General features: G+C 37.4%; 1 protein-coding gene across 3 annotated transcripts in view; it reads left to right on the top strand.

Moving 5' to 3' along the window:
- The window catches only part of ESF1 (ESF1 nucleolar pre-rRNA processing protein homolog), an 88781-nt gene that overhangs the window by 7868 nt on the left and 68660 nt on the right, over positions 1-12253 (top strand). For 2 of the 3 annotated variants that reach the window (XR_002824103.1, XM_023731429.1), the window contains exons 3-6: positions 6662-7020; positions 7624-7737; positions 10442-10542; positions 11531-11683. Coding sequence is in view for 2 of the 3 variants with exons in the window: in XM_023731429.1 (XP_023587197.1) it covers positions 6662-7020; positions 7624-7737; positions 10442-10542; positions 11531-11683 (727 nt within the window). In the remaining variant the exon portion in view is untranslated. Of the gene's footprint in view, positions 1-6412; positions 6419-6661; positions 7021-7623; positions 7738-10441; positions 10543-11530; positions 11684-12253 lie in introns of those variants that run through there. The other variant, XM_023731430.1, reaches the window with a different exon arrangement.

Consider the following 12253-nt stretch of genomic DNA (forward strand, 5'->3'; position numbering starts at 1 on the left):
ATCTGCAAACAGAGATACTTTGACTTCTTCCCTACCAATTTGGATGTCCTTTATTTCTTTTTCTAGCGTAATTGCTCTGGCTGGGACCTCCAGGACAATGTTGAATAAAAGTGGTGAGAAAGGGCATCCTTGTCTGGTTCCTGTTCTCAAGGGGAATGTGTTCATACTCTCTCCATTTAGGATGATATTGGCTGTTGGCTTTGGAAAAATGCCCCTACGCATGTTGAGGAATTTCCCTTCCATTTCTGTTTTGCCGAGAGATTTTATCACGAATGAGTGTTGGACTTTGTCAAATGCCTTTTCTGCATCAGTTGATAAGATCATGTGATTCTTGTCTTTTATTGGATTACGTTGATTGTTTTTCTAATGTAGTACCATCCCTGCATACCTGGTATAAATCCCACTTGATTGTGGTGAATTATTTTTTTGATATGTTACTGAATGCTATTGGCTAGAATTTTGTTGAGGATGTTTGCATCAATGTTCATGAGAGATATTGCTCTGTAATTTTCTTTTTTTTGTGGTGTCTTTACCTGGTTTTGGTATCAGGGTTATGCTGATTTCATAGAATGAGTTTGGGAGTATTCCATCCTCTTCTGTGCTCTAAAACACGTTCAGTAGTAGTAGTGTTAACTTGTCTCTGAAAATTTGGTAGAATTCTCCAGTGAAACCGACAGGGCCAGGTTTTTTTTTGTTGGGAGTTTTTAAATTACCTTTTCAATGTCTTGTTTTATTACAGGTTGATTTAGTTATTCTACCTCTGTTTGTGTTAATTTAGGTAGGTAGTGAGTTTCTAGAAATTTGTCCATATCCTCCAGGTTTTCAAATTTGTTGGAGTACAGTTTTTCATAGTATTCGGTTATGATTCTTTTAATTTCAGTTGGATCCATTGTGATGTCACCCATCTCATTTCTTATATGGGTTATTTGCTTCCTCTTCTGTTTTTCGTTTGTCATTTTGGCCAGTGGTTTATTGATTTTGTTGATCTTTTCAAAGACCTAGCTTTCGGTCTTATTAATTCTTCAAATTAATTCTCCTCTAATTCTTAATATTTCTTTTTTTCTGGTGCCTGAGGGCTTCCTTTTCTGCTCTCTTTCTCCTTGTTTGAGTTGTAGGGTTAATGTTTTGATTTTGACCCTTTCTTGTTTTTGTATGTGTGTATTTATTGCTGTAAACTGACCTGTGAGCACTGCTTTTGTTGTGTCCCAAAGGTTCTGGTAGGATGTGTTTTCATTCACATTTGAGTCTATGAATTTCTTTATTCCATCCTTAATTTCTTCTGTAACCCAGTAGTTTTTGAGCACGATGTTATTCAGTTTCCACGTTTGATTTTTTTTTTCCCCCTGCTTTTTCTGTTATTGATTTCTACTTTTATGGCTTTGTGGTCAGAAAAGATGCTTTGTAGTATTTCAATGCTTTGGATTTTGTTAAGGCTTACATTATGGCCTAATATGTATTCAGTTATAGAGAATGTTTCATGTTTTGGAAAAGAAAGTATACTTGGCTGCTGTTGAGTGGAGTGTTCACTGTATGTCTGTGAGATCAAGTTGATTGGTTGTGGCATTTAGATCTTCCGTGTCTTTATCGAGCTTCTTTGTGGATGTTTTGTTCTTCACCGAAAGTGGTGTGTTGAAGTCTTCTGCTATTATCATGGAGCTGTCTTTCTCTTCAGTGCTGTTAGAGTTTGTTTCATATGTTTTGGAGCCCTGTCGTTGAGTAGGTAAATATTTATTATAGTTATATTGTCCTGATGTATTGACTCTTTAGTCATTATTGACCCTTCCTTATCCTTTGTGTTGGATTTTACTTTAAAGTATATTTTGTCAGAAATTAATTTTGCCACTCCTGCTCTTTTTTGAGTGTTGTTTGCTTGATATATTTTTTCCTATCCTTTGAGTTTTAGTTTCTTTGTGTGTTTAAGTCTAAGGTGTGTCTCTTGTAGGCAGCATATAGATTGATCGTGGTTTTTTAATTCATTCTGCCACTCTCTCTTTATTGGTGCATTTAGTCCATTTACATTCAGTGTAATTATTGATAGGTATGATTTTAGTGCTGTCAGTTTGATGTCTTTTTTTGTGTGTTGTTGACAGTTTCTTTGTTCCACTTAATTTTCTGTGCTGAGTCGTTTTTCTTTATGTATTTTCTTTCCATGTTTTTCATTGTTGTTGATTTTGTATTTGTTGAGTCTTTATATTTTTTTATTTTTTATTTTAACGAGTAGGATTGTTAGTTTGCTTTGTGGTTACCTTAATATTGACCGCTATTTTTCTAAGTTTAAAGCAGTCTTTTATTTGTTTATATTGCTTTGACTTGCTGGCCATATGAAAAATCTATGACTACATTTTGTAGACCCTCTTTTTTGTTTTAATGTTGTCATCTTTTACATATTGATTTCTCTGTTTCCCTGTTTTCAGTGTTTTAGCTTTTAATTTATTTTTGTGACTTCCTTATCTGGGTTGATATCTGGTTGCTCTGTCATGTATTCTAGTCTTGGGGTGTTATCTGATGTTATTGATTTTCTAACCGGAGGACTTCCTTTAGTATTTCTTGTAATTTTGGTTTGGTTTTTGCAAATTCTCTAAACTTCATTTTGTCTGGAAATGTCCTAATTTCACCATCATAGTTGAGAGACAGTTTTGCTGGATATATAATTCTTGGCTGACAGTTTTTTTTCTTCAAGGCGTTATATATGTCATCCCATTGCCTTGTTGTCTGCATGGTTTCTGCTGAGTAGTCCGAGCTTCATATTGACTCTCCTTTGTAGATGACTTTTCGTTTATCTCTAGCCACTTTTAAAATTCTCTCTGTATCTTCGGTTTTATTAAGTTTGATTATAATATGTCTTGGTGACTTTCTTCTGTGATCTACCTTATGTGGGGTTTGATGAGCATCTTGGGTAAATATCTTGTCATCTTTCACGATATCAGGGAAGTTTTCTGCCAACAAATCTTCAACAATTCTCTCTATATTTTCTGTTATCCACCCCCATTCTGATACTCCAATCACTTGTAGATTATTCCTCTTGATAGAGTCCCATATAATTCTTAGGTTTTCTTCACTGTTTAAAATTCTTTTATCTGATTTTTCCTCAAATATGTTGGTGTCAAGTGCTTTACCTTCAATCTCACTAATTCTGACTTCCATTGCCTCAGTTCTGCTCCAGTGACTTTCTATTGAGTTGTCTTTTTCTGACATTTTATTGTTAATTTTTGGATTTCTGATTGCTGTCTGTCTGTGGATTCTTGCAGCCTATTAAGTTTGTCATTATGCTGTTGAATAGTCTTAAGTTCCTCTATTGCTTTGTCTGTGTGTTCCTTGGTTTGTTTTGTGTTTTGCCTGATCTCCTTCCTGATCTCTTGTGTTCTGTATTTTGTATTGTGCTTCCAGTAATTCCAAGAAATTACCTTCTTCCGGAAAATTTCTTGATTCTTTATTTTGGGGGCTTGCTGAAGCCGTCACGGTCTGCCTTTTTATGTGATTTGATATTGACTGTTATCTTTGAGTCATCAATGAGTTATTGTGTTCATTTATTTTATGTTTGCTTACTCTGTTCTAGCTTCTTGTTTTGTTTTGATATGCCCAGATAGGCTGCTTGTGTAAGCTAGTTTGATTATTGGTGCTTTTGAAGCTGTAACGTCTCGTCACCAGGTGGTCAGATCTTTTACTAGGTATGTGAGCTCAGGAGTCTGTTTACCTTTCTTGTATGGCTTCAGCTCAGATGTCCAGATAGTCGGTCACCAAGTGTGTGGTGCAGGCTCTCACCTACAGTCCGAGGCTAGCATGGGTGATTCGTGTAGGCACAGATATCTGTCTGTAGTAAGGGGTCACACGCTGAGCAAGGCAAGGCGCTGATGGCTGCTCCTGAGTGTCTGGGAGGAAAGTGTGTCCCTGTTCCCTAGAGCGCATAGGTGGGTCGGTTTTTCAGCTGGACTATGAGCACTCACTGCTTTTGGCTGTAAGGACTGGGAGGCACCACTTATTGTTGGACCCCTGTTGTGGGTGGCTTGGTGGCGTGGGTGGAGCCAACAGTCCTCAGGCCCCTGATGTGGGTTGGTGAGGACCCTGCTTAATGGGCAGAGCAGTGTCAAATACCACGAACCTGCCATTTCACCCCATAGCTGACACAGTTGAAGTTAAGCTTCAAGTATATACCCTGTTGTACCATGATAACGAGGGCCTACGCTGTTGAAATGCACCCACGCAGGGGTGAAAGGCATTCAAAGTCCGTGGACCCTTTATGCCTGTGCCTAGGCAAAGAAGCTCTGCCTATCCCAAGTTCCTGGCATAGGGGAGCCAGTAGATTATTGTTTCCTGTTTGTTAATTTATTCACTCTCCAAGGCTGGGAGAATGGCTCAGGGTGCATGACGTGTCCTACTTCTAACCCAGAGGACTCAGCAATTGCTAAAGCAGGCTCGGGATCCAGTGCAGAGCAGGGATGGGGGTAGGTAAATGAGAGAGAGGTTTTTCCCAAGGGGGATATTTTTGATCTGTTCGGTAAGCCAGATGCAAGTACTTACCTTTTACCGACTGAGCACTGCTTTTCCTTGTTTCTGTATGCCCAAGTAGATTCTCTGCTACTGGGTCTCTCCTGATGTTGAAAACGCCTCCTGAGTGCCACTGCTTTCCTCACCACGCATGCGAGCTGATCCAGCCTCAGGGGTGCCGGCTCCTGCTGGGTCAGGTCTGGCAACTCCTCGCTGCTTCCAAATCATCTCTCCCACCCCCTGCCACTCAGTCCAGTTTCTCAACTTTGCCTTTGATGTTCAGGGCTCCTAGATTGTCACATATAATTGATTCACTTGTTTTTTCGGGTCTTTGTTGTAAGGGGGACCACAGGAAGCATCTGACTACTCTGCCATCTTGGCCCCACCTCTGGATTTGTTTTGAATTCTCCAAGCTTAGATCCTGTGAGCAAGCAGAACATAAGCGCTGTCACACATGAATTACCCATGAATTACTCAAATTTTATCTCAACCCAGGCTTCTGTGAGTTGTAGACTGATACTACCATACCATGCCAGTTGCCATGGAGTCGATTCCAACTCATGGAGACCCCGTGTGTGTCAGAGTAAAATTGTGCTCCGTGGGGTTTTCAGTGGCTGATTTTTCAGAAGTAGATTGCCAAGCCTTTCTTCGGAGAGACTGCTGGGTTGACCTGAACTTCCAGTCTTTCTGTTATCAGCTGAGTACGTTAATCAAACGTTTGCACCACTCAGGCACTCTGTAGACTCATAAAGCTAACTGCTTTCTTGGTATCTCCCAAAAAACAAACCGATTGCCATTGAGTCAATTCCAATTCATAGTGACCCTGTAGGACAGAATAGAGCTGCCTCATAGGGTTTCCGAGGCTGTAACCTTTACAGAAGCAGGCTATTATATCTTTCTCCTGTGAAGCAGCTGATGGATTCGAACCACTAACCTTTTGGTTAGCAGCTGAGCACTTAACCACTGCACTGCCAGGACTCCTAGATAATTCAAAGGCACTTAAAATTCAACATGGTCAAAACGGACTTCATGGTCTTCTACCAAACAAAAACAGTTTCTTTTTCAGTGTTTCCCTATCTATCTACGCAAGCCAGGAAGCTAGCATTTATCCTTGATACTTCCAAAACTTCTGTTCCCTCATACCAGGTGCCCCCTCATCATTGATTACTGTTGGTTTTACCTCCTAATTGACCCGAATCTATTCACTTCACTATGTCTCTACTGTCACCAACCTAGCCATTTCCCGCCCGGAGCACTGGATTACCTTTCTCATTGGTTCATTCTCATTCATTCTTGACTCCCTCCAGTCAGTTTTCTGCAGTGTAGTCAAAGTGATCTCACCAATATGCAGATTTAATAATTTCCCTCTGGAAATAAAGTCAGTGGCTTTTATGACAAAGTCCAAAACCCTCCACATGCCTTTCGAATTATGTGGTTACTATCTAATCTCCAGCTTCATTTCTTACTGGACTTCTTGCTATCAGCAATCCAATATGCTTACCAGACTTTTTCTTATAAGTAGATCTTTATAGATGCTTTTCTTGCTGTTTTCAACAAATTTCCCTCTATTAATCTAACTTTGACTACATAAGTCTTCATCTCTCAAGTAGCAGCTCTGTTATCACTTACTTAGAAACCCCTTTTATATGCTCTCTTAGCACTATTCCTTCTTAGCACTTGTCCTGGTTGTAATTTTCATTTTCCTCTTCACTTGATGTTCAGTGAGGACAGTTGTTGCTGCTTTTGTCTACCATTATGTATTGCACACCTAGTCATCTGTATAGGAGCCTTGGTGACACAGTAGTTAAGAGCTCGGCTGCTAACCAAAAGATAGGCAGTTTGAATCCAACAGCTGCTCCTTGGAAACCCTGTGGGGCTTTTCTGTGCTGTCCTGTAGGGTTGCTATGAGTCGGAATCAGCTTGATGGCAGTAGGTCAGTACTCCATAAATATTAATTGAATGACTATATGGATCTACTTACATGAGCTGGTTATATTTAAGGTTTCTATTAAGTAACTGGTTAGGCATGAATTTCACTGAATTTGTATTTTCCTTTACTCTTTTTTATAACATTTTTTACTGGATTTGATGTCAAAATAATTTTTACTCAGTTTAATCCAATGATTACAGTTTCTTGATTTCTCTCTCCCTGCAATGGTTCCACTCATAATGACAGGAGATGGTTATGAAAATTCAACAGGAGGTAAAATGTTTGATGAAGATTCTCTGGAGGAACATTCAGAAAATGCTAGTGAAATGGAGGATGATGAGGAATCTGAAGATGAAATTACAGGAGTGGGTAGAGCTTCAGATGATGATGATGATGATCATGAAAGTGAAGGTGATGAAGATGAGGAGGATAAAGATGAGGATGGTGAAGATGATGAAAGTGACAGTGGCCCTGATCTTGCTAGGGGTAAAGGAAATATAGAAACTAGTTCTGAAGATGAGGAAGATGAAGATTTTCTTCCAGAGGAATCTGGTTTTGAGCATGCTTGGAGAGAATTAGATAAAGATGCTCCTCAGACTAATGAGGTAACCTTTTGAATAAATAAGATTATTTGTGAAGAAAATAGTGCAAGTAGCTTTTATGAGTAGTAGGGTTACTGTCATTAAATTACGTGAGAAAAACATTGCTGCTAAATAATACTCTCGATAATTATTATGATTAAAATTTCTTGCTTTGGAATATATTTATATAAATTAGAAGCTGTCCAAGCAGATAAGGAGAAAGTTCTACATAAGTAAATAAAAATCACAAGCAATTTTTAGAAAATACTTGTTTTAGGTGGTAGTTTATATTTCTGTTCCTACCACACCTACTAGAAATGCTGCATGGTAACATACTCACTTTGCCTACTCACGCATGCTCGGCAGAATGGCTTAACAGACTGGATAGTTAAAAAGCAGCTCATGATCATGTCCTGATTCAAGGACTGAAAACCAGAGTAAGAAAGTGCTTATCTGTTGATGGTTTTACTGTTGTTTGACTCTTTTGAAGTTCTCTTTTACATATTGAAATCACTCAGACAACTACTATATTAATAATTTCAGTGTTGGGATAAAGACATTCCATTTTTAGTATCTTTGTTAAGCAGTGGCTATGATATAGACTGTAATATTTCTCTCATTTTATAGATTACACGTCGATTAGCAGTTTGCAACATGGACTGGGATAGATTAAAGGCAAAAGATTTGCTGGCTCTGTTCAATTCATTTAAACCTAAAGGAGGTGTTATATTTTCTGTAAAGGTAAGAATTAATTGCATTTTAGACTAAGTATTTCTAAGTATTTTAAGTTAAATCTAATGTTTTTTAAGCTGTAAGTTTTCCTTTCATGAAAACAATCAATCTGGAAATTATCCAATACAACTAGGCATGAAACAGGTGTAAATATTGGAAAGAAAGAGACAGTGTTATTAGTATTAATCCAAAGAAATCAATTGAAAAACTACTATAATATAAGCTCAGTAAAGGGTGGGATGTAGGATAAATAGTATTTTTTTTAAAAAAAGCATTCCTTGTTACCAGCATTAGCCAATTAAGAAAAAAGTCCTATTTTTACTAGTAACAAAACATGTGAAATCTTTAGGAATTACCTTAATAAACATATGTGACCTATAGGAAATAAACTATAACTCTTGATAAATTTGAGAAATTTAAAATTTTGAGACATAACCTTATTTCTAGAGAGCCAGCAGGTACAGTCATGCACTACGCAATGTCCGTTAGGGCAACGTCCAACTGCATATACATCCGGGGTCTCATAAGAAGGTGAAAGCAGCTCTCCTTTTGTTTGTTATTTCCCCCTAATGGTTTTAAAGACCCCAAACCCCCAGAGAGAATGACCAGTGGGACTCCAGGGTGCATCCCAATCCTCACAGTACCTCCTCCTCCTCCCCTTCCCCCTTCTTCCCGCTGACCTTTCAGTTAGCAGCTCAGTGCTTAACTACTGCACTACCAGGGCTCCCTGATTCTCTATAATGGTTCACAAAACTCATGGAGACTATGACCTATATTTATAGTTACCCACTTATTATAACCAGAAAGGATGCAAGTGAAGAAATGCATCAGGCAAAGTCTGGGAGAGTTCCTGGCACAGGGCCTCCACTGTCCCCAGAATAGGAGAAAATATTTGGGAACCACATACCTGATAAGAGCTTAATAACCAGAATGTATAAAGGACTACAACTCAGCAACAAAATGGGCAAATGACTTGAATAGACTTATGTGCAAAGAAGATAACAAATGGCCAATAAACACATGAGAAGATGCTTCCTGTCATTAGTCATCAAGGGAATGCGAATTAAAACCACAGTGATACACCACTTCCCACTGCTAGGATGGCTATTATCAGAAAAACGAATAAGGTTGGTGAGAATGTGGAAAAATTGGAACCCTCATCCACTGCTAGTAAAATGATGCAGCAGGCTTCTCTAGAAAACAATTCGACAGTTCCTCAAAAACTTAAACATAGAATTACCATATCACCTAGCAGTTCTGCTCCTAGGTATAATACCTAAGAAACTTGAAGCAGGGACTCAAATACTCGCACACCAATGTTCACTGCAGCATTATTCACAGTAGCCGGAAGGTAGAAACAACCCAAGTGTCCATCAACAGGTGAATGGTTAAATACAATGTGGTATATCCATACAGTGGAATATTTTCCAGCCGTTAAATACGTGCTGTGCCATGGATGAACCTTGAAAATATTCTGAGTGAAGTAAGTTCAGACAAAAGGACAAGTATTGTATGATTCTATTTATATGAAATACCTAGAATAGGCAAATGTAGAGAGAGACAAATTTAGTGGTTACCAGAAGCCAGGAGGGAGGGGAATAGAAGTTGTAGCTGAAGGGGTACTGAGTTTCTGGAGTTTCTGTTTAGGGTGATGGAAAAACTTTTTAAAATGGATAGTGGTGATGGTTTCACAACATGGTGAATGTAATTAATGTCATTGAATTGTACACTTAAAAATTGATTAAAATGGCAAACTTTTTATTATATATACTTCACCACAGTTAAATTGTTTTCAAAAACCAAACCGCAAAAACAAAATAGAATTGTATGTTTGTTAGATCTTGTATTTCAGGAAATGGGTAGTGGAAATTTCAGGAAATTGGAAAAGAGAAAAAAACTACAAAAAAGAGAGGCGACTACATATGTATTTAAAATGTCTACATCACAATCTATTATATACAACTGAAATTAGTAAGAACAACTTGGATCCTCTAGTACACAGATAGCATATTTCAGACAGTTTAAAAAATATGTATTAGTTAAATTAATTAAGCCCAGTATTATCAAAACAATGCCAATTAATGCAGTTGTGTTTCTTGGCCTACCAAGTAGCCAAGATAAAAAAATACTAAATCCTGATGAGGGTGACTTCTTTTCCTTATACCAAAACTACTATATCTTGGTATAAGATTGTCATCAGTTCTGTTATTTTTCTATTTAAAGAATTTCTTTTAAAGAAAGCATTGGATAAACTGTGACTTAAAGATAATTTGGTATTACAAAATTATTTTTCCTTGTTGTTTGTATCTTTTATGTATTTCTTTAATCGTTTTTGTGTATTTAATGTCAGCTTTGGTTGTTTTGCATGTATGTGTTTACATTTGGAGTTTCTTGAGCTTAGAATCTTGTTTTGCTCTTTAAATTTTTCTCTGGGACCCCAGAACCATGTTGTGCAGGTAAATAGAAGAGATAGATACTCTCTTCTTGTTCCCAAGCCCCACATCTGTAACTCTCTAGCCAAAATGACAATTTATTTTTAAGGAAATTCTTCAGGATGCTTTAACTTCCTATCCTATAGTAGGTTTGGAAGTGGGTCATCCTTGCTGTTTTCACTGAGTCTGGTTGTAACTCTTAAGGTTTCAGACCCTGACAGGTCTGGATTTTGTATGAACAACAATGTATAAATTACATTGATCTTATTCTTGGTGTTTAGATATATCCTTCGGAGTTTGGAAAGGAGAGGATGAAGGAAGAGCAAGTTCAGGGACCAGTGGAGTTATTAAGTATTCCTGAAGATGCCCCTGAAAAGGACTGGTATTAAATCACTATAGAAAATAAAATTAAACCTCATAAATTCATGTCACTATTTCTGAATTCTGATTACTTTAATAGGGCTAAAGTTTACACTTGTGGCATTCATAGTTAAAACAAGCTGCTAAACAGTTTAAAGTCTATCCAGTGTGACACAGGACTTTAACAACATTTTGCATGTATGTTTTTATTTGTATATGTGTGAAAGTAATTACTACAGTTTTGAAAAACTTTATAATTAAACTGATTGAGAGTTTCTACAGCCTCATTACTCTGAATTAGTGAGTTTTGCTTTTTTTTCTGAGATGTTGTTTTCCATATAAGTGACATTGAAATCTCTGTTTACCTTTAAAATATAAAATTTTTCATATTTAAGGATTAAATAAAAGAATGATTAAAAAATCTTTTATCATCGTAGTGCTGTAGACAATAATTGTAAGGGATTTTCTGTATCCACTAGGTGGAGCTATATGTTTACTTACTAAAAATGGTGGTTAAACAGATTAGTGGCAAGAGAGGACAGGTATAAGGACCTTCAAAAAATATGTGGTAGTTAAATGAAATTAGATTTGACAACACATGAATTTGGAGGAAACATTTTGCAACATCAGGAATGTCTTTGTAATTAGAGCTAATGCTTTTTTAGCACAGTTTATAACACTGTCCAGTGATTCTATTTGAGAAGGCCCTATGTGGTAGCAAACAAACAAAACCAAGGTGTCCTGAGAAGTAGAATTGTAGGTAAGCTCATGCAATTCTTTTTAGATGGCCAAATTCTAACCAAAATATGTGAAGTTTATAACTTGTCAGAGTAATACATTGAGTATACATATTTAGTGTACATACAGGCAAAGTCATGAAGGAAAGATGGCTTGGAATGAAGGCCAGCTTGTATTATATTTTTATTGGAACAATTACCTTTATTTTTTAAAAGAAGATAGGTTGTTTGTCTTCTTGTATAAGTAGGCTTAATGAGTTTGTCCCCCTTTAGGGCATCTAGAGAAAAACTGAGAGATTATCAATTCAAACGACTGAAGTACTACTACGCAGTAGCAGACTGTGATTCTCCTGAAACGGCCAGTAAAATTTATGAGGATTGTGATGGCCTGGAATTTGAAAGTAGTTGTTCTTTCATAGATCTAAGGTAATCCAGTGTGTGTCTTAGCAATGTTATCTTACAGTACAACATGATTATTAGAAGTAAACTATTGGAACTGCTAGTACTCTGTTGTTTCATATTCCAAAAGAGGGTTTTTTGCTTTTGGATGAACTTAGCCCTATGGAACATCACTGCTCACAAAGGAAATGGGAATGAGAAAATGCAGAAGTATTATATAGTCACCCCCGCATTTATATCCTTTCAGACATGTCGGCTATGCGCTTAGGATGATGGATTGTATGCAGTGGTATTTCATTGCAACACTCTCTTAGAGCTAGGAACCAGGTGAAGTAACTTTTGAAAAAGCATTGTGTTGTGGGCAGAAGAGTTTGCTACTAGACTGGTGCCTCTGGGTCTGCACTGTCCTATACAGTAGGCACATCTGGCTATTTTAGTTTTATTTTATTAGAATTAAATAAAATTTAAAATTCACTTCCTTAGTTTCACTAGACACATGTTCAAGTACTCAGTGGTTCTGTGTTGGACAGAGCAGATACAGAACATTGCCATCATCACAGAAAGTTCCGTTGGAGAGCCCTTCTCTAAATGCTGCTT

This window comes from Trichechus manatus, unplaced genomic scaffold, assembly GCF_000243295.1.
Source record: "Trichechus manatus latirostris isolate Lorelei unplaced genomic scaffold, TriManLat1.0 scaffold00042, whole genome shotgun sequence".
NCBI lineage: Eukaryota > Metazoa > Chordata > Mammalia > Sirenia > Trichechidae > Trichechus > Trichechus manatus.